At 43.0% G+C, this 23,670-nt stretch overlaps 1 protein-coding gene across 1 annotated transcript; it reads right to left on the bottom strand.

Annotated features, from left to right (window-relative positions):
• Positions 1 to 784: 784 nt before the first annotated feature.
• Positions 785 to 23,328, bottom strand: myg1 (myg1 exonuclease). Its single transcript, XM_080848914.1, has 7 exons — positions 22,952 to 23,328; positions 22,142 to 22,254; positions 12,410 to 12,569; positions 12,013 to 12,162; positions 8,916 to 9,038; positions 7,927 to 8,108; positions 785 to 1,067 (listed from the first exon to the last, which is right to left on the bottom strand). The coding sequence occupies exons 1-7, from the start codon at positions 23,246 to 23,248 to the stop codon at positions 875 to 877; spliced, it is 1,218 nt and encodes a 405-aa protein (XP_080705040.1). The 5' UTR covers positions 23,249 to 23,328; the 3' UTR covers positions 785 to 874.
• Positions 23,329 to 23,670: the final 342 nt, after the last annotated feature.

Here is a 23,670-nt window from a genome sequence, read left to right as displayed (position 1 = left end):
GTGGAGCTCAATGTCCTTGCTGCGTTGAGCACTACTACAAACTAAGAACCAATTTGTCTGTATCTCAAAAGTGGATCTACAAAGGCAATTGAGCCAGCCAATTTAGACTGAAGTACAGAGGAACAAGAGGGAGGGGACAGGATCAGACATGAATCAGTTACAGATGTTCCGAGATGGCAAAATGTGACCGACCCCAATGGCTTATATGCAATTGGACTAGTGTCCCCTGTGAAGAAGTCCACCAACTGCAGATGTACTCTAGGGCAATTAAGGACACCAGAGTTCATTGTGTGCGCCAGTGACATTAACAGATAAGACATGAAAAGAAATAAGACAAAGGGGGAGGTTAGTCTGGGTTGGCAGGGTGTGCAGATCAGACCAAAAAATACCAGGAAACTAGCAGTGAGAAATGAAGGGAAATTTACTGAAACTATTAAATTGGAACTGTAGCCACACCTCTTTGATATCTCATATGTTCTTTATACTCCACCGGACATTGTTAGCGCAAAACCAGTGATTAGCAGTGATGACATTGTAGGCTATCTTCACTCATGAGGATTCTTACAGTAGAGATGAGCACTCATCAATTAAATATGACAGTTTTGATGAATTTTAAATTGTCAAACATCCAGCCATTTTAGGGTTCTAGATCTGGGGCATGCCATTACTGTGGTTTAGTCGTGCAACATCTAACTTCTGACATTCAGTTTGTTGAAAACGAGAGGCAATATCTCATACTGTAACGTAGAGTCCACAAATGACAAAGTGGCAAACAGATGCTCAAATACATATTTTATTAGAAAAGGACACACACAGCACATTATCCGGTGTATAACGAGACATGTCCTAAATTGTACAGTTTTCCTCTGCTAATTTAGCTGTTACCGTTTGCGGCCTTGTCCGTGGCTGCTGCCTGTATTGTCCGCCTGGCCATCTCCAGTGCCCCCTCCTTGGTCTTGTTGCCCCCGATGAAGCCACTTGCATGGACGAAAATGCAGTCCGGGATTCCACTGAGCTTGGACAAGGCGTCGTCCCGAACCCCTCTCCACTCCTCCAGCAGGGACAATCTGGGCAAGGACACAGAGAGAAGTTAACAGAAAGTTTACCATGCTCTTTTCTGAAATTGTGCCCTAAAGCGCCTTAAGTAAGTCTCAAGTATCATGCTGGTTCTGAATGTCGTATGAAAGTATAAGGTGATAGCGGGCCTGAGACTATGACAGGGTAGGGACACATTTCTCTACTACAGTGGCAATGGCAAATTCTGCCCCATCCATTTCTGGCAGGGAAGACAAATTAACATACAGTGACTGGAGGGTGAATGCAATCCCAGTCAATATCTAATCTTATAAATGGTCAGCAGCTGAATCTCAGACACGTGCAGCGGCTCAGATTGCAGGTGACGCTAGCGACCTCTAATGCAAAAAAAGAAAAATAATAAGGTGAAGAAATGGCTTCTGGAAAGTGTTGAGTGTTCCGTCTGGAAATCTGTGGAGATTATTAACCTCACATGACTGCTTTTGCAGTAAAATGCCTCAACTCCCTCAGTGTAAGACGCGTCAAATCACAATGACACAGTGGATGAGCCCTCTTCCCTATTCAGTTTAAGTCCCCACATCAGTCACAACCTATAAAGAGCAGTAAAGACACAATCGAAAGCGAGAGGAGGTATTGAGGTGAATGGGCCAACATCTAGTGAACCCGACATATGTTTTGTATTGCCTCAAGCCTTCACCTTCTCTATTTAAGCCTTCAGGGGAACAGGCACTTTCAGAGTTAATCATGAATCAAGTATGCAAACACCAATCCACACCAGACTTAATACCTTATTTGCTTAGCCAACGCTTGGTCCAACTCTTGTTCTGTCGCTGTATGACAATGCGAAAATATTCTCCAATAGAAAAAGGCAGAGGTGCCGTGGAGTCTTTTATTGGTTCGGTGAGTCAGAAACACCTGTCTGGAGATGCTGCAGGATTCACACGTTTTGCAACTATTACTGAAGAGGAATCCACACAGTCTTCTCAGAGAGCAGACAAAAAACGTGTTTATAACTCCCCTTACAAGTCCACCACACAGCACACACCACATGCATTTCATCCTCAAATTAACCCACTGCCCCTTTCCAGCAAGCACAAGCATTGTCCCAACTGAATGGCCGACCAAACAAAACACTGCATAGATTAAAGCTTGTACAAAAAGACTCCCTGATGGAATATATGTAGCCCTCTGGATGATTATACATTCAGTAATCCAAAGCCCATCAAAGAATAATCAGACAGAGGATGTTGGTGGTTCATCACCATGGCCACAATTTATTCATGTTGTGGAAATGGCCGGGGAAAGGTGAAGTTATTAAATTACCTGGAATTCATATTAGCCTGCGGTCCAGGTAGTTCATTCGATTCAAACAAAAACAAACTACGACCAGGAGCATTTACAAGCTTCTTCAGGAAATCTTCCATTCATAAACTCCGGCTAATCATTTTGTCATTGATTGTGCAGCTCTTAGGGTAAAAATGACCCAGCACTTCCTCAGCTGCAAATTAGAGTTCCCTCTAGTACCCCGGTGTCTAAAAATAGTGCTCCTTGGGGTTGCTACGCAGTGAGAAGACCACAGGTGACAGAGCTCCTCCTTTCCTCCCTCCCTCTCTGGAGAACATGCAAGCTGAGGTTGGACAGCGCCAGAATCCCTTAAAGGAGGCCATCTGGAGGCTGGTTTCATGTTTTTTTTAATTATTATTTATTTTTAACCTCCTTTCGCGATGCCAAATTTGTTGGCATCCCTTTGGGTGGAATTGAAGATTTATTGGGATTCGATCCAATTAACAGATGTCGTTCTCTTGTGGACAGCAAAGTCCTTGTCAAGCCACCTCTAATGAGTTTCCTCAGAGAGGTGGAAAAGCATCAGGAGGAGGTGGAAGGGGTCCGAGAAAAGGGATCAAAGCTGGCTAGCTGAACCTGCCAATATCCGACAGCTGATAAGATAGCGAGCAGACAATTCATCTTCTCACCCTTCCGCCCCAACATGGAAGAAAAGAGCTCTCATTTTATTACAGACCAACTATGAGATTAAGTACCAGAGAGAAATGTGAAAATGTGTGTTGTTTGGCAATCCAGTTTGCCTGGCTTCAATCCTCCATTTTCTGATGGTTTGCTTTCATAGACTTAAAAGCTATCCCAAACCTCTTTGAAACATCCGACATCAGACACATCTGCTATTGTACCATACCACAAACCAAATCCGCAGACAGTAGATAGATGGTCAACATTGTCAGAAAAGGAGGCCACAAAGTGTCAACGGGGGGGGGGGGGGGGGGGGGGGCATTTCAAGTAAGATGTTCTGTGGTATCTGCAAATAGATAATAAGAATATCCTCACTATCTTCCTCAGGGGCGTAGCAAGCTTTTCAAAAGTGAGGGGGATGGATGTGATTTGTTTATTAACAATAGAAACGGTGGATACAATGACAGGGGTGTACAACATGTATAACATACAAGATATAAAAAGCATCCCATTTAAATGAGTGATACTGACATCATTGAAAGACAGATGCATTGATTAATGCATCCTTGGCCAGGATATTTATAACATGCTAGTATGCCTAATGAGTTCGCGATTCACAACTTCACCAGGCGTGAAGAAGCCTCGGAATCTGAATGTAATGCTCAAGCAAACACATTTACAAAAAATAATAATCATTGAATATTAGGTCTGCCTACTATTCGTTCGAATTATAGGCTATATATATTTTTAATAGGCCTAATCAAATTTATTATAGCCTATTAACGAAGTTCGGAGTCAAAGCTATAGGCTACTGAAAAGGCAGGCTGTCGCCTAAAACTGTGTTGGCTCATTAAAAACTGATGCTAATTATCTTGGAAAATTCTCTAACTGCAGTCAAGTTGTCATTGCTTGTATCAAACCATTGTGAATTTCTCGTAACATTAAAACAGGAGACGACTTACTCAGTGGCGATTCTAGAAAATTTTACATGGGGTGGCAGAAGGGTGGCAAGTTGAAATTCAAGGGTGGCATATCACAAACACATTTTTGTGTAGGGATAGGCGCGCTCTACATCCAAAATAAAGGCGTTTTTGGGTGCGAGTAAAAGATTGTTTACTTACAGTAGAAAAAAAACGCACTCGCAAGCTTTTCTCATTGCTATTTCATTCAGTTTATTCACAGACGCGTTTTGTCACACTGACGATTTCTTAGGCCAAAGCGCGTCTTTGAATAGATGGTCTAAATTAAATAGCTATGAGAAAAGCTTAAGAGTGCGGTTTTTTTCTACTCTAATATCACACACACATGCCTGGTGTCTTTATGTATTTATTTATACAATTCCAGATAGTGAAAACAGACAACAGCAATGTCTTGCCAAGAGTCTAGATATTGTTACAAAAAGCCAGAACAAATATTTGTCTTTTTTTAATAAGACTTAAAACACTGTCAGATATTACATATATTAACATATTCAGCAGCAAGTCGTTCATGACATATTTCCCTTCATAATGACAAATACGTTTCTAAATGGCCAATTTAATTTCTAATGGTTTGTTCTGTATGTATTGGGTTATTATCACATACAAAATAATTTATACCAAAGCTAGGGTGGAAAAAAGAACGCACACATTTTACTGTTACTGAGTTAACTGTAGGCTACATGACGGAGTAACAGCCAGAAAAAAAGGCTTTTTGTGACAAAACGGTTAGTGGTATCTAAAATCTGATTTCTTAATGATGGTAATGAAAATAAAAACTGCAATAACATTTTCTGTCAGTCCACTTTACTGTAGCCTAGACGTTGGTTAGCTAAGCTAACAGTGGTAACTTAAGCTGTATAGCGAGCTAGCTACTGTATGCTACCGATTTTTTGCAAGCTGGCAATAAATAAACGAAATTGAAATTACAACGGAACTGTCTATCACATATGACCACCCATCACATTTTCTTGATTCACGATTCAGCTGTACTGTAGATTCTTTTTTCACTGCAAGCCTACAGTAGGCTTGTCTCAAGTTTGTTTTTAGCTTCTCAAATGCTTTCAAACTGGTTCTTTCCTTCACTGGAATGTAGCGTGAGATAAGGCAACCACGGAGCAAAGACTCATGGACTCAACCATTTTACAGGGGAGGGGGAACTTAAAGATTTTAGAACAAGTTGCCAAAGAGATCAACAGCTTAAGTAGCAAAAATATAATACCATTCAATAAATTAATAGTATATTATAGGAGACACTTCTGACAACCTGGGTGGCAAGTGGGGTGGCAAGCAAAAATGTTAGGGTGGCAGCTGCCACCCCTTGCCACCCCGGTGGCTTCGCCACTGAACTTACTCCTTGTAAAAGATTGATGCTCAGAGCTCCAATGGTTTCCTCAGGTGAACGAAATTTTCAGAAGATCAGTGGCGCGCAATGCCAGGATGCTTTATTTTCATTGGTTGCTGGATTAAATCTTACCAGATACAAAATATACGCTTTTTCTGATTGGCTATTGTGTAGCCCAGTTCTTTTTTCGGATTGGCTGATAAGTTGCACCTCACGTCAGACTCCAGGGGATTCGGGGAGACGTGCTTGATTCCTCCATGGTGAGGGCAGCGCGGCCAGGTCATGTTTGCGCGCTGCGGCACATTATATAGCCTAGAGGTTTTTTTCAGCGTGAGAAATACGATGTGTGGCGGGAGAGCGTGATTAAAGACCAAAATGGGTGACTGTCACGCTCAATGCGTGACACTTGAGAGCCCTGCCGTTTGTGCAAAACTGTGGAAAAACTGCAGAAAAAGTGTGGGTGTTGAACCCTCTCACCGGGAAAAGTGTGGGTGTTAAAACACATCCCCCACGGGTGCGACGCGCCTGATCTTCCTGTCAAAGCACTGCTATGTAATTCTGCTGAAAGCTTTATCCATGACAACAGCCAACTTACTGGTGGCTCTTTTGGTTTATGTCCCAAACTTTAAGCACAAGACAGGCAGCCATGACGAAGCATAACTTACGCCACTGACTGTAACGGAACCCAGAAAAAGAAAGAGAGCACTTTCAGTGGCCTGGAGTTGGTGCCCGACTCTTTTCTCTTAACACCTACTGGATGGCCAACAGCTCTATTGTCAAAACTCCAAGCTGATACGTCCTTACATTTATCCTTGCCTTGTGTGCTGTGGCCATCCTTGAGCAGCACTCCCACAAACAGCGAGTGGGCAAGACGAGGCGAAGCGGTGGTCGGCACAGTTTCTAAGCACGCAAAGTACGGTGACCAACTAGCAAGCTAGATATACACAAAATGGCCACTGGCATGGTCCTTGGAGTATGACTGTGACGTGGTTGGAATTGTTTACTGTTTATTGTGATGCGCCAGAGAGCATGGTGTTCACACCTCTCCGCCCCAAACAGCCATTCTTCCATTCCCGAGGGGTGAACACATAGCTACCGTTACCATGGTGATGACATGACTTTCATACACAGGCCTCATGGGATGGGGCTGACATAGTTTCTGATATTCTCCATTGCAATCGCATACCTCAGATCACATCAGGTGTGTGTCTGTGTGTGTCTGTGTGTGTCTGTGTGCGTTCGCAGTCAATCGTTTCAGACTATCATCTGATTTGCAGACTTAATTTCCACACGTTAATTGGCTGCGGAAGATATGCACATTAAGCGACTATCTTCAATTTACACGATCAAGACAATTATTTCTAGGGGGCAGAATCTGAAAATGGACACATGGGCCCACCAGATAAAAACATTACATTTTAATGTGCAGAAATTAACTATAAATGAGTTTCATTGAGTTACAGTTTTATGCAAAGTTTGGGCACACATGTGGAAATGACTTTTAAAGTGAAATCAGTAAATAGACCCTCTGCAGCAAAAAAACACTAATTTTAATGCTGTGTAATTTCATAAGTTATAAGTTAATAACTTATATATAAGTAGCACTTAGTAACACTCCTTTGACAGATATCACACAGTTTGCAAGTTATTTTTGTAGAGAGCCAAGTCTTGTTATTGCTGATTCATGAATTTTCACCCACTCTTCTTTGCAGATCTCTTCCAAGTTTGCATTTTTATGAAGGACTTCATGGTGTATCTTGAGGTATACCTCTTGTAGGCTTCAGCTCCTTTTTGCTCTTAAAATACCTTTGGTGATTTTGGTCAAATAGCACAATTTTAACTTCGTCTGTTTATGCCACTTATTTCCAAAATGATCCCGGGTTATTTCGATTTTTCTTGGAATACTTCAGATCTCACCTTGACTTCCACAGTTACCCTTTACAGCCATTTCTTATATATCTTTGATCTCTTTTAAAAACCATCTGCTTCTTTGTCATTCATATTCTCAGTTAGTTGCTCAGAGGAGCCTGTGTTTGTTGAGTGTTGAGTGAGTGCCACTCCATTTGAGGAGTCAGAGAATTGATCAGCTTCTGGAATCGGAAGTCCTAATGACTTAAATTAAAACATTTTAAAGTGGTAAGGTGACCAAACGTTTACACTTATGCTAAACTTACTTACTTATTTAACTTTCTTTAAAAAGTAACATTAGAATAAGTCCTCATTTTAAAATGTTCCTTTGCCTCAGGGGTTGTATCTACTTCTTTAAAGCTTCCAAAATCAATTTAGCTCAGGGGTGCCCAAACTTTTGCAGACAACTGTGTGTTAAATGAGAGAGGATGGCGGTCCGAGAGCAGGGTCTGACACACGTGCAAGGGCTGAGAGAAAGAGTGACCATGTTGGGAGAATATGAGACAGATACCTTGGAAAAGAATGGGAGAAACCAATCTATGTCTAATGAGGAAAAGCAGGATCAAAAAAGGAAATAAAAGGTATACCCAATGCACAAACTCATGAAGGACAGAAAGATAGGGAGAGAGCATGGGGAGGAGGGGTGGTATTTGAAGGACTGCACAGGGACGGACAAGTGAGACCAATGACTGTTACCTATTCAGGAATGTGTTGAGGCCGGCGGGCACACACTGCACCCTCCACTGAGCGCTCTGGTCCGGGTACAGGACGAACTTGATGGGGGTCTGCACCTCCAGCTCCTTCTCCAGGGAGAACAGGTGCTCCTTCCAGGGGCAACCGCCCTGGGAGAACTCCACCACTTCCCCACTGGGGTCCACCTGGATACACACACACACACACACACACACACACACACACACACACACACACACAAACAAACAGGGGGCCAACAATCAAAACTGGGAATACCAAGGCTTTCCATAGCAACCTACATAATTACATCATATAAAGCTCTCTGATGTTTACGACTCACTTAATAAGAGATATTAAGACATTTACAGCTGTAAAAAGAGTAGGTATTATACGCACTTCCCGCCGGGTATCTCATGATATATCTTGTTATGTTTAAGCTGAACTTTTCTTAAAAAATGGAAATATTTATGCTAAATGAATCTCACAATCAGACTCAGTGCCTGAGGTCATGCCACTAACATATGCAGGAATCCGCCCAAGCGTGCTGACAGTATATGTCAGTGGGCTCATTTTAGTCTTGACGCAACCCATGTTAAAATCACCTTCCCATAGCAGTCTCTACCAGCAGAGCAGACACGTTAATAATTTTGGTATTGCACAACCAAACCCTCTTTGGAAAACAAAAAACCCACACCGCCACTTACAGCTTGCATGAGCAACCTGCCCACACTCCATCGCTCTCCTCAGTGATGTAAACACAGAATCTGTTCACATTCGCTTGTGCAAGCTGAAGCCATCCTCCCATCACCATCTCTACATCAGTTCAGTTTGGACAGTGAAGAATGACTGCCGATTCCCCACGTCCTGTCTCTTTCTACAACACCCCTTTCTGGCTCATCTCCATCGGCAAATCTGCTCCGCCGCTGACAGGTACGGTGGCGCGCAGAGCTCCGAGGTGAGTGACAAACAGACAGACAGTGATTGACAGGCACCTGATTTCTCATTTGGACGGCTCCCTCCACCACGGCACGGGCCGGCAGCCAGGCGTGCTGGTAATAGTCCAGACGGTCCAGGAACTCGCCTCCCACCAAGGCCAGGGCTTTGTGGAAACCCTCCTATTAATGACACAAACATATCAAAGTCAGGAGCCTGCACTGGTGCTAAATGTTTAATGATCTCACCTACACCAAACGATCATGTAGATAACGCCTATGGCAGCATAGATTATGTACACTCTGGATCATCTTATGGGTATCCTATGATGGGCACCACTACTAAATAATATCTATTGGTCTAATCTATTTTTCACACTGGCTTCAGGCTTTTTTGTGTCCGGTAGTCACTAATGAAGGTGATAAGCCAGAGTGACACAGCCTGGGCCTTCAGAGCCATATCTCACTCTAGAAGCCGTTTGCAGTGAGGGAGACCCAGATCTATTAGACTTTTTTACTCTAAAGGGAAAGCCTTCTGACCAGTATGGCTTAATCTCTGCAGACATTACAGACCCACACACACACACACACACACACACACACACACACAGACACACACACCTGATGCTCTAAAAGGAATCAATCATTGACACAGATTGACTGGTGCACATTGACATAAATGTGTGTACGCACACAAGTAACACACATGCAAAACACATTCACCTGCAGAGACTTCACAATCTACAAGAGGACACACACACACACACACACACACACACACACACTAATCTCCCTGGAAATGGCTGTTGGGCAGTGATGTCGCAGGTTGGGCCAGACGTGGAGAAAAAGCCATTACTTTTTCAATTATCACAAACTGCCAGTGTGAGAAATCTCGGCATTAGTAAAATCACAGCATCGGGCCCCGGCCAGTGGCTCTCGCTCATGCCAGTCGCACTCCTCCTCCTGGACGCTTCACAGCACCCTCACCCCCCTCTCTCACCAGCGCTACATGCCGGCACATTACAGGCCAGATTCACTGACCAGCCATGTTGAGTGAGGTGGAGGTTCAGATCTCAAAGACTCAAGCGTGATCTGTCTCACTTCCTCATTCACTCTCTCCCCCTGGCATAATAAACAACTGCTTCATAAGCCCTTTACCAAGGTGCAGTATTTCTTGACCACAGCTCCTCCACCCTCGACCCACTACTCTCTGTCTGGCTTCATCCTCAATGCTGTCTGGTCACACTGGCTCAGCGTGAAGTTGATGGCAACTGACAGGATCCATTGGAAAGTGAAACACTTCTGGCAGCTTTGGGAGGTCGTGTAACTGCACCACGGCTGTGTGTTCTGCCAAGGCATGGAACAGGTCACAGAAACAGCATGCAAGTCTCTCTCTCTCTCTCTCTCTCTCTCTCTCTCTCTCTCTCTCTCTCTCTCTCTCTCTCTCTCTCTCTCTCTCTCTCTCTCTCTCTCTCTCTCTCTCTCTCTCTCTCTCTCTCTCTCTCTCTCTCTCTCTCTCTCTCTCTCTCTCTCTCTCTCTCTCTCTCTCTCTCTCTCTCTCTCTCTCTCTCTCTCTCTCTCTCTCTCTCTCTCTCTCTCTCTCTCTCTCTCTCTCTACGTGTTTGTGTGAGCTGCGTGCGTGAGTGAGTGTGAGTGAGCAAGTGCTACTTCTAACTTTCCTCCCTTTGTGTGTTGTTTATGTGTTTAATCATTTAATTATTTTGGTGGCACTTAGTTTTACAACTACTGGGTTTTGGTTTAGCTGGGTGTTGTAAATATCACTTCTTGTTTCCCCGTGGAGTCTGCGACCGGCTTGTTGCTGGGAGTATGGCAGCCGCGGGAAGTATGGATTTTGACAAATTAACCCACCAGCACGGGATCAAAATTGAATGTATCGCAAGTGTGGAAAATGTTAGTTTAGCGGTTGGTATTTTAATTGGGCACGGTAACGTGAAGTCGGCTTCACGTATGAATAATGCGGTGGTGCTTTTTCTCAGCACAATTGAGAACGCTAATGAGGTAATTGTGAGGGGTATAGTACTCAATGATTCCCACATGCCAGTCCTCCCACTCAGTACCCCCGCCAAGAAAGTAATCTAATCTAATCTAAATAGAAGGCAAGCATACATGATCCTAAATAGTGGCATGGAGGAGATTGAGCTAGTGTTCAAATTAAGGGTGGACGGGTTCGATTATGTGGTGTATGCAACGTCAGACACTGCGTTGAAATGTTTCAGTTGCGGTGGAGCAGGACACATTGGGCGTTTTTGTCCCGGTAGAAAGGGCAACACAAAGGAGGACACTCCAGCCAAAACCAATGTGGCTGAGTCCCCCATAGTTGTTCCCCCAGCCACTGAGGTAGAACCCTCAGAGGATGGGACCGAGGGAAGCGGACTTGAGGGGGGTCTTCAGTCCGTAGTGGATCTGATTGTGCTTTGCCCCGAAGCCGTGGCCGGTGATTCGGTGCTGATTGAGCCAGCCGTAGCAGAGCTAGCTGCGGCTGGATCAGGTGAAACTGCTAATGAGAAGGGGCATTCAGTAAAGACACTGACCGTGCCTCAACCGTCAGTGAATGTGGCTCAGGCTGAGGCTATTGACATAGTACCGGTGAAGAGAAAAATCGACCCGGTGGAGGTTACCGGGTCTAAAGTGAAAAAAGACACACACACGAGTGGTAATCTGGATAGCGATTGCGAATCCATTGACTCAAACTGGTCCGAGTGTTCGCAGGGAGAGGCACAGCTCTCCAGCGAAGAAACAAAATATACTGCAGAGACAATTAACAGTTTCCTACGCGACACGAAAGGGTTGCGAAAAGTGGAGGTGGAACTGTATTTTCCTGATTGCTCGCAGTTTGTTAACGATGTTGGCTGTTTCATGAGGGAGGGTGCATTTGAGGATAACGATGTTTTTCGTCTCCGGAAAATATTGAGCAAATTGAGGAAAAAGTTGCGTGATAAAACAACTAAGCCTACTTAGTTTATATGTATGTGTAAGGATTTATAAAATCAAAAAAAATCTGTCTGTCTGTCTGTCTGTCTGTCTGTCTGTCTGTCTGTCTGTCTGTCTGTCTGTCTGTCTGTCTGTCTGTCTGTCTGTCTGTCTGTCTGTCTGTCTGTCTGTCTGTCTGTCTGTCTGTCTGTCTGTCTGTCTGTACCTCGGTGTCCTGGCTCTTGCTGTTCCAGCGGGGATTGAGGTGGCCGACGCGAGCGCTCAGGGAGGTGGTGATGGTGTAGCGCGCCTCTCCGTCTGTCTGCGAGATGCCGTTGTCCACGGCATCGACCTCCTCCACAAAATTCTCATACAGCTAAGGGAGAAAAGAAACACAAGAACAGAACATCTCAGTAGGGCTCTTGCCCAAGCTGTGAGCCCCAGGGGACAATCAACCCCCCCAAAAAATATATATACATATATTTCTTTTCATTACTGATGCAACCAGAAATGTGAGACTACTCAAAGAAAAAGGACCGCCTTAACTCGTCGTACCTGTCGATAGATAAAATGGCATTAAAAAGCCTTTGTTGTTCACCTTGAGGAGGCTGTTTGTTACTCACCTTGTCGTAAAGCACCTCGAGCTGTCTGTCGCCGAGCTTCAGCTGGGTGAGATGGGCCAGGACCTCCCGGCCGAAATGCAGGTACACAAGACCGGCCGAGCTCAACTTGGTCACCCAGGGCTTCTCTGGGCACAGACTGTGAAAGGTCTCCACGAATGTCCTGAGAACAAGGTGAGAGCGATGCAACTTAAAGAATTTTGCACGCCAGCCAAGGTTAAGAAAATAGGAAACTCCCTGGACAAATCTAAGTGGATTTATTTTTAAATCTATCAGTATGTGCACATTTATTTATGCATTCTGTTCCCTCTCCAATGGGACAGAGCTACTCAGTAAGTTGTTCTGTCAAACACACCCATGGGAAGATAATGTGAACTATGAAAGCCTTTGCTTGACAGAACGATAACTATTGAGGAGTCATCTTTGCACCTTCGGGTTGAATTGAACTTGAACTTGAACTTGACCAAAATGACAGCATGGAATAGGACTCCACATTCAGGGAATATCATTCAAATCAGAGGCTACAGGGGCAAAGTCCAAATCAAAATAAAGAATGCATCACAGTAAAGTAAAGCAACCCTGGGAGCCAATTACAGGCCACAAAGAATTTACTAAAAATGTAATGAAAATCAGTGATACAAATACAAAATTCCCCTTAACTGAATACAAACTCAATAAACACTTCACAAAGAACACTTCAGGACCTTTTAACTCCTCTTCAGCTAAGACAAAACAACAGGAAATCCACCCTTTCATGGTAAAGAGAAGAACTTACTGGTGATGAAGAATTACATGCATGGATATCTTACTAAGCCCTGCATGATGACTAAACTGCATATGTCTAGGTGTATAAACTGTTGGTCTTTGCTCTTGATGCTAAACTCATAAACACAGAAGTTTGGTGCATATCCATGGGAGGTGGATATGCTGAAGCATGACAATTAATTATATTCTCATTCGTCATCCGAGAAGCCTGACTAAATATCAAATCATGGAGACAATCATTTCAAAATGTGGAAATCTCCTCTGAAGTTTTCCTCCTGTGCAGCTAAATTTGACCATTGGACACCACTTCAGGTTTATCTTAAACAAGCTAATCAGAATTACTTTCACCTCAATTACAGTGGGGAAAATAAGTATTTCAACCCCTGCCGATTTTGCAAGTTTGGCCACTCGCAAAGAAATGTGTGATCTAGAATTGTAATGGTAGGTGTATTGTAACGGTGAGAAACAGAATATAAAAAAAAAAAAAATCCAGAAAACTACATTTTATAATATTTATGACTTTATTTGCATTTGATGCAAAAATAAGTATTTGAACCCCTAGCAAAACATGACTTAGTACTTGGTGGAATAACCCTTGTTGGCAAGCACAGACGTCAGACATTTCTTGTAGTTGGTCACCAGGTTTACACACATCTCAGGAGGGATTTTGGTCCACTCCTCTTTGGAGATCCTCTCCAAATCCTTAAGGTTGTGTTTCAATGGGAGGGAATGAAGGAATAAGGTTTAAGCCCAATATTTCACGTTACATGGCCCCATCCATAGTCCCCTCGATGCGGTGGAGTCGTCCTGTACCCTTGGCAGAGAAACAGTCCAAAGAATAATGTTTCCACCACCATGCTTGACGGTGGGGATGGTGTCATATTCAGCATTCTTCTCCCTCCAAACGCCGCAAGTCTAGTTGATGCCAAAGAGCTTGATTTTGGTCTCATCTGAACACATCCTGTCTCCCAATCCTCCTTAGAATCATTCAAGTGTTCATTGGCAAACTTCAGATGGCCCTGTACATGTGCTTCCTTGAGCAGGGGGACCTTGCGAATGCTGCAGTACTTCAAAGAATTACGGCGTAGTGTGTTGCCAATAGTTTTCTTGGTGACTGTGGTCCCAGCTGCCTTGAGATCATTCACAAGCTCCCCCTGTGTAGTTCTGGGGTTATTCTGCACCTTTCGGATGATCACCGATACCGCATGAGGGGATATCTTGCATTGAGCCCCAGACCTAGAGCGGGTGACAGTTGTTTTGTGTTGCTTCCATTTATGAATAATTGCACCAATAGTTATCTGCTTCTCAACAAGCTGCTTACCAATGGTTTTGTAGCCCATTCCAGCCTTGTGCAGGTCTACAATCTTATTTCTGACGTCCTTGGACAACTCTTTGGTCTTGCCCATGGTGGTGAGGTTGAAGGTGTGAAGTATGATTCTTTGGACAGGTTTCTTTTATACAGGTCACCAGTTGAGATCAGGTATACCTTGTTAGTGTGGTATTTTTATCTTGTTTATTACTGTACTGTTGAATAATGTGTATGGCTGGTACTGGAACATGGACATCTCAACAAATAGAGATAGCTCTTTATAACTTATGAAAAGGCTGCCAGAGGCAGAATAGGCCCCTTTTCAGAGACATCATATGGCAGACAGGCCTATTCTTATAAACCCAAGTGAGAAGATAGCATTTCCGAGAAATCATGAGGCAGACAGACCTGTTTGTATAAACCCAAGTGCAAAGACACTTTTTATGATAAATCACGTGGCAAACATGCCTCCTCTGCATAGACTACCTAGATGCTTCAGGGACAAAGGGGGGTCAGGGCAAGGTGACAGACGCCTCTGCAAAAGCCACAAGGCAGACAATGTGAAGAACTGTGTCTGAAAGCACCCGAGATACCTGGTATCACAGGAAGCTGTACACCATGTATCTCAAGGTGGTTAATTCTGTTGACAGAGACAAAGCAAGCTGGTTGATAGGCAACATTGTTAAGAGAGTTGGACCGATTGTTCTCCATCTCGGTGCGGTCAGGTCCAATGACGCAAGTAAGGTACCTGTTGTTTTCCATCTCTAGGTGGGGTCGAGTCCAATGACGCAAATAAGACGCAAATGAAACCAGAGCAAAGGGTGATTTGATCAATATAAAAGTGGGCACGGGGACTTGTTGGTGAGATTATCTACTTGATCGCTTTAGCTTATGACTAGAGTTTTTGAGATGCTCCATGGACCAGCTCAGCAGTAGTTATCTCCTCTGAATAAACCGTTCAGTATACTCATACCTATTTGCCTTGAGAAGTTTCTTGAGAACTCTTAGAATAAAGACACGACATTAGACCTAATGAGGACTAATATGTGTGCTTCTTGGGCACATAACTGGCCATTGGTTGCCAGAATTCTTGCTGTTTGCTTGGGGTTCAAATACTTATTTTTTGCATCAAATGCAAATAAAGTCATAAGTCTTATAAAATGCAGTTTTCTGGATTTTTTGGTTGATATTCTGTTTCTCACTGTTAAAATACACCTACCATTACAATTCTACAGTGCCTGACAAAAGTCTTGTCACCTATCCAAGTTGTAGGCACAACAGATGATAACTTGACTTGTAGTTGATCAATTGGAATCAGAAATGGCTTCTATGAAAGGCGAAGGCCTTTAGATTATGCTTATTATACCAACATAAAGTTGTGTATCATTAATTGAGTTTTATCATGTAATAAGGACAGACAGGTCAGATTGGGTTTGGACAAAAGTCTCGTCGCATACACAAAAATATTTTTCTTAATTTTTAATTTGACTTTGATAGCACAAAAATGCTACAATAACATCAGAGCATAAAGTCATGGTGCCTTGGAAAAAACAAATAATATTGTGTATGACTCCCATGAGCTTGGAGGACTGCATCCATATGTCTCGGCAATTACTCAAATAACTAATTGATGAAGTATGGAATGGCAAAGAAAGCAGTCTTGCAGGACTGGTTTCATCTTCCAAGCCTCCTCCTTCATCCTACTTCAGACATGCTCAATAATGTTCTTGTCTGGTGATGGGCTGGCCAATCCCGGAGCACCTTGACTTTCTTTGGTTTCAGGAACTTTGATGTGGAGGCTGAAGTATGAGAAGGAGCGTCATCCTGCTGAAGAATTTACATTCTCTTGTGGTTTGGGATGTAATAGGCAGCAATAATCTCTTGATACTTCAGGCTGTTGATGTTGCCATCCACTCTGCACACCCATACTGGTTGTAACCCCAAACCATTTTTTTGCCAAAACGATAGACAGTGGAAAAGTGTCAGAAGGTTGATTTTTTTTCTGATGAATCATCCATTAAACTGCATTACGATCGCTACGAAAACTGCAGAAGACCTGTTGGAACCCGCATGGACCCAAGATTCACCCAGAAAACAGTCAAGTTTGGTGGAGGAAAATTCATGGTTTGTATGGGGGTGTGCAAAAGATCTGCAGAGAGGATGGCAACATCAGCAGCCTGAAATATCAAGGGATTCTTGATGGCGATTACATTCCAAACCACAGGAGACGGCAAATTCTTCAGCAGGATGGCGCTTCTTCTCATATTTCGGCCTCCACATCAAAGTGGATGCAGTATGGATGCAGTCCTCCAAGCTCATCTGAGTCATATATGATATTGTTTTTTTCCCCCAGGGCACCATGACTTTATGCTCTGATGCTATTGTAGCATTCTTGTGTTATCAAAGTAAAATTCAAAATTAAAAAAAATATTTTTGTGTATGCGACAAGACTTTTGTCCAAACCCAATCTGACCTGTCTGTCCTTATTACATGATAAAACTCAATTAATGATACACAACTTTATGTTGGTATAATAAGCATAATCTAGAGGCCTTTGCCTTTCATATGAGCCATTTCTGATTCCAATTGATCAACTACAAGTCAAGTTATTATCTGTTGTTCCTACAACTTGGATAAGTGACATGACTTTTGTCAGGCATTGTAGATCACACATTTCTTTGCAAGTGGCCAAACTTGCGAAATCAGCAGGGGTTCAAATACTTATTTTCCCCACTGTACATTAAGGCTGTCTGCAGGGATAAGAGAGGTGTAAACACACTCAAAGCATTTTCTATCAACATAGCTGGATGAGATTAAGTGACACCAATTTAGAAGGAAAATGTATTTCCTGTGGGAGTTTAGCCTCAGATAAAATAATGGCTTTGGGAGAAACAGAGCAAAAGCTTCACCTGTTCTGATTTATAGTAACCTACATTTTGTTAATCATTTCTGTGCTGATTTTCAGCCTCTGCACTGCATATTAACCCTATGTAGGATTCATTTAATCAGTTGTATTTCTTTTTAAATAATAATATAATCCAGTGAATTGTCAAATGGTGTTTAGGGGGTACATAGACCAGCACAGAAGACGATACTGAAATATTGAAGTAGAAATATAATTTCCAAATGTCATCAGGTCAGAATGATGATGATGTCTCTAATGGAAAGTTAGTCAGAGTATATCTGAGTGACCTAGTTGAAGAATTGTTTTGACATATTCATAAGTACTTTATTCACAATAAAACTCCACCATCTCAGACGATTTTTGACCGAAATGCACCAGGCAATCGTCAAATCTCTTCCCTTTAATAAACCATCAGGGGTTCAAATATGTAAAACTACAGGCACGTTATTCTTCTCTTTCTATCAGATTACTTCTACAATACTGACACAACATGCAAAGTGAGTGGCTATTAAATCCAATTTCCTTGTGCTTCGAGATTTAACAAAAGAGAACCTATTAATACTTTGTTTTTTACACTATTCGAATTGCTCTTGCAAAGCTGTGTACACAGTCCCATTTACTCACAAGTTAACGGTCACTTTTTAAAATGTTTTAAATATGTTTGGTCAGCATTCAGATCTGTTGTGCTCTTCTTGAAAATAAGATAATGCTTATTGTCTATCAAGAAATAAATACAGCTAGTGGATAACATTAGTTGATACTAATTCTGATATACCACTATAGACTTATGCAAGAACAGATGAACCCAGAAAGGTGAAAAACTTGCTTCTTCCGCTCTCAGGTGATTGGTTCGAATGAGTTTTCCTTGTTGTGTGTGTGTGTGCGTGTGCGTGTACGTGTGCGTGTGCGTGCGTGTGTGTGAGCTTGTGTGTACTAATTCTGATATACCACTATAGACTTATGGAAGAACAGATGAACCCAGAGAGGTGAAAAACTTGCTTCTTCCGCTCTCAGGTGATTGGTTCGAATGAGTTTTCCTTGTTGTGTGTGTGTGTGCGTGTGCGTGTACGTGTGCGTGTGCGTGCGTGTGTGTGAGCTTGTGTGTACTAATTCTGATATACCACTATAGACTTATGGAAGAACAGATGAACCCAGAGAGGTGAAAAACTTGCTTCTTCCGCTCTCAGGTGATTGGTTCGAATGAGTGTTCCTTGTTGTGTGTGTGCTAGTGCGTGTACGTGTGCGTGCGTGAGGGAGCGTGTGTGTGAGCTTGTGTGTGTGCGTGTGTGTGTGTGTGATAGAGATGCGCGGATGGGCTATTATTTCATCTGCAACCGCATCACAAAACGCATGATCTGTCCGCTATCCATCCGCACCAATGTTTTTGACCAATTTTCAAAACCGCACCCGCCCGCCATCCGCCTGTTGTTTTTAGGTAGGCTAGGCGCTGCTGACGCGAGGCTAGAAAGTTCTTGCGTGTTTTTGAAAGGAGACTGATCCAATGCCGCAAAGATATTTAAAGGATAAAGCCCCTAGTATGAAAGCCTATTGGCTATGTTGTAGCCTTTCCCCAGAATATTATCAGTGAAGTGACGTCTGTCTCCGATCGATGCACAGGGAGAAGCTTTAAAATAGCCAAGCACATCGGCAAACCTGACCTTACCATAGGCTAGTAGGCCTACACTTTTTTATCATTGTAATAAAAAGCAATTTGGTACACCATTTTAATATGGTAATATAGCCATAGGCTACTGTTTTTAGTTTAGAAGGAAACGCCGAGTCTATTAATTCCGAAATTTCACCACATTGTAAGCTTTATACTGTAACAACCCCAACACTTGCCTGCTTGCCTTGCAAATCAAAGTTTTCCGACTTTTTCTTACCTTCTTTCTTAGCTGGGGATGTTACTGAGCTAGAAGTTGAACTTGTTCTGAACATCTCGTGCTGCCAATGCCCAATGTCACTTCTGAGTCAAATCACTCCATCATCTCTTTGAAATTCCTTATTCCACGAGTGGTAGGCTACAATGACTGACCGTTTTAAAATATAACTAATAGCCTAACGAAACAAAATAACCCAGGCAGTTTCATCTACGACACGTTAAGGCTTCTTCCAATACTGACAGCTGACTCATAGCTTGCAGGTTTGCGGCGTTGCAAAGAGACGCGACATGATTAGGGATCGTCACTTAATTTAAACTTTTTTGCTTCCTTTGTTTGCTTTGTATGCATACACGGAACTAGGCCAATTTACTGCCTGATGAAAATTTGATTATTTCAAAATGTGCTTGGATGTAGGTAACGACATTTAACAATGTGTAGATATTTTGAATTTCGTTGGGTAAACCGCCACCCGCCCGAATTTAATTAAAATATTATTTTTTGTCACGTCATCCGCTCGATCCGCGGTTTAACCGCGGAGTCCGCGGGTGCAACCGCCAACCGCGCATCTCTAGTGTGTGAGTGAGTGCAGCAGCAGCAGACCCTGAGAACTCTTAAGAGTGTGTGAGTAATTGGCTGGTGGTGGTGGTGATTACAAAAGTGACAGTAATGAGTCATTTCTGCGGAGGGAACCTGTGCGTTAACGGAGTGAGTGACATCCTGGGGGGCGAGAGGACAGTAGAGTCATTAGCAGGGTAATTGACAGGGCCCAGGCATCTCATCGTTAAGCAGAGGAAGGAGGGAGGAAGGGAACGATGGGAGGGGGGGAAGAAAAGAGCACAAGAAAGAGCAGGGAACCACAGCCTCCCTCCTGTGACGTGACGTGAGGGGAAGGAGATGAAGCTTCACTCATTTCAGCTGACATATAGGTGTCATGCTCAGGATGGGAACAAGCTGGAGAGCGAGTCCCCCCACCCCCATGTGTGTGGTGTGTGTGTGTGTGTGTGTGTGTCTGTGTGTGTGTGTGTGTGTGTGGTGTGTGTGGGTGTGTGTGTGGTGTGTGTGGGTGTGTGTGTGTGTGGTGCGTGCATGTCTTGGGAAGTAAAATACTAACTAAAACAGTACAGACACAGGGAGGGAGATATTGTTTCATGTAATATCAATGCTGAATATTCTCAGCCATTCTCCAGCACTGGAAGGAAGTCTAGCGTTTGAGCCCAAACGTGCCAGGACCGTGGAGGCATATGGGGCCTGACAGGCTGTGCTGCCATATTGTGCCCGTGGTGCAATCCTCTGGTTGGGTGTGGCTTAGAACCATAAATGTAAGAGGGAAGGTCACATTGCAGCATGGTGATGTTCGGCCAACAAACAGATTGCTCGCCACCTGAGCTACAATCAGGGGCGGCCTTTCCTACAGGCGGGTTAGGCGGCCGCCTAGAGCGCCATCTAGAGGGGGAGCGCCAAATAATGCGCCCGAAAAAAAAAAAAAAAGTTTTTTTTTTTTCCCGGACGCATCAGTTGGCGCTCCTTCTATATCTCCAACCAATATTTCGCCATAAAAAAATGAATCTATCATTAGGGCAAAATGAGCCAAAACTCGAAAACGGAGGGCAATGTTCTATATTGGATATGTTAAATCATGCTAGCATAGCGAGGCATTTGGTGCGAATGTGCGTGTATCCTGTGAGAAGCTTAACCCCAACGGCGTGCATGACTAGACGGGCCGGATCACAGGACTTATCGTTATACCTCTAACGTCGCAAACTGATGAAGATTTTTGATATTGCGACTCCGCAAGGTGCAGGCAAGTGGACTTATGATGTACAATACACATTAAGGGTTGCTACAATATGTTATCATGAAAACACTAATGAACACAGTATTTCAGAGATCAAACTGATTTAGGAGGAACAGTGTATAATGAGCAGATAGGCAACACGTGGGAAAACATTAATAAAACTTCTTCAGGGGGTTATCAAACATTATTGTGAATGACGAACATGTGCATGGATTTATGGGAACAGCCGCTCTAGTTACAAATCAAACTTCCTCCAACAATATCACATAGGCCTACGCGCAAAGTAACGTATTCTTTTAACGACATTGAAGCGAGGAAATACATTTCGCCACAAAGCTAAATTTAACAAATAATGATAATACAAACTGTAACATGCCAGCATAGTCGCCCCATAATGCCGTGCGGCGGGCGCATACTTTTCTATGTGTGATGCACTAACGATGTACCTGTTCCTTACTGTTGTTATTGCATGTTGTTGTTCTGTGTTGGGACTGAGTTTATACAGGTGTGTGACGGTAACACAGTCTATTTGCTGTGATCGTTGTTGTATTTATGTAAAATAATTGCAGTCTTACAAGGCAAAATAGCGTTGGAAAGTTGCAATGGGGGGGGGGGGGGGGGCGCCAGGAGTGAAGCTCGCCTAGAGCGCCAAATGTGCTAGGGCCGCCCCTGGCTACAATGAAGGGGGGTCGCCGTGGGAACAGCAATTAGCACCACTGCCTGCTGGGTAAAGAGCAGGTCTAATATGCTTCCCAGAGACTTATATAAAGCACTGGGGCCAGAAAGTATACGTTTTATAAAGTAATTTGATTATCCTGTCCTACACGAGCCGGTTAATGGTGTGCAAAACCTCAGCCCTCATTCCGCCATGGATATTGGCAAAATCAACATAATAATATGATTACATAAATAGGCAGATGTTGCTATATATTGATTTATTATGCTATTTAACATGATTTAATATGCTTGCCTAATTATCAGGCATTTGACCTACAAAACCAACCAAACTAATTATGAATCCAAAGAAACAATAATATTAGGTCTGAAGGTAACACCATATTTTCCTCTGTAGACCAACCTCTGATGATGATCATAGCGATGCCTCTTTGCATCAAACTCCCCCCCAACATCCACAACGAGGTCACACTTGGCAAGCTCTGCAGGGTCACGGGTTCGGATGATTTCAGCATTCTTTAGGATGCCAAACATGTGAAGAAAACACATTAGGTGTGAATTAACCATGAAAAACATTGCTCTCCTTCATTTCTCAACACCGACACAGTAAAAATACACTTCAAATTCAAACAGAATATTCCAAATTATGAATGAAAATGTAAATAGTGAGTGAATAGCAGTGCTTCTATGAATGGAAAGAGCTTTGGCTCTAAAATACCGTTTTACAAGTCGTAACCGGGACTTTACAGGTGTTTGTTGATATACATGACTGTATTGCTGTTTTATTCGTTCAATTACCTGCTTGTTTTGATCTGTTCATAGAAACATTCTTATAAAAGATCATTACACACTGCAAAAGTTTAAGCAGTGCAGAGGCCAATGTTTGTTTCTGTATTGCCAAATTATAATCCAATTAAGCAATTATGCATTTGAATTGCAATAGATGATGAGGTGCATCATTATGTACGTTTGAGAGATAAGCAGCACGCATCAAAGTAATACAGTAAAGTATGTCTCTTGCACCCAGAGACACGCTGCAATGCTCTGATTTTGAATCAAACATCAGTAAAGTAAAGCTATGCCTATGAGTCAGTCTAACTGATTTATGTCAGAGACCGGTCATTAGCTAACAATAAGCTAACGACTGCGTCAAATGCATTTGTATGATATGCAACTGTAGGATGCGACTGTGACAAACTGGGTGTTGATATACCTTGTACTCCGGGAGCTGACAAAGAAAGAAGCATGCTAACACTTCGTCGCAATGAAATGTTCCATTGTGGGTGCCGATTTTTACTGTCATTTTTTCACTACAAAGACGCTTAGCTGTAGGAGATTGCATATATCTTCTCTCCGTTTTCCCGGCAAGTTTCAGTGTTCCCGATGAAAATGTACAAGCATGTATCACAGAAACGCTGGAGGATGAGGCTATCTTATTCACAAAGACAGATCGGTGCTTGTAAGAGATAGAACACTGTACAAAACGCAATAGATATGATCTTACTAACATAGAGCTGATCAAATACACACTTCCAAGGCACGCGTGCGGCGGACAGATATATCTGACGGACCGACGGAAATTACGTATTTAACCCTGAGGTCTTGCGCAAATCGGTTCGTCCTATGTAATCTGAGCGATTGTGCGCATAGCTGTGTTGGTCATAGCTACGTTTAACATATTTGTTAATAGTTGTACACTAGGTGACTAGGTTGTATGATAGTCTACAGTACCAAGTTATCAGCTCTAGATTAAAGGATCACATTCCTACTGAAATTCTGAAACCAACTGGAGTCTCTGGGCAAGTAGGCAAAGTCCATCTTAAAACTTGCCTGCTCCCTTAGTTCTAGCACCTGTGACTCTGAAGCGAACTTGTCATGTTGCATTGGCTTCCTGCTGCCCTTCTATACCCTGTGAGAGTAGTGTCTGTCAGC

Source organism: Sprattus sprattus (genome assembly GCF_963457725.1).
Source record: "Sprattus sprattus genome assembly, chromosome: 12".
NCBI classification, from domain to species: domain Eukaryota; kingdom Metazoa; phylum Chordata; class Actinopteri; order Clupeiformes; family Clupeidae; genus Sprattus; species Sprattus sprattus.
The sequence above is the reverse complement of the archived record's forward strand: the minus strand, read 5'-3'. Positions and strand labels throughout refer to the sequence as shown.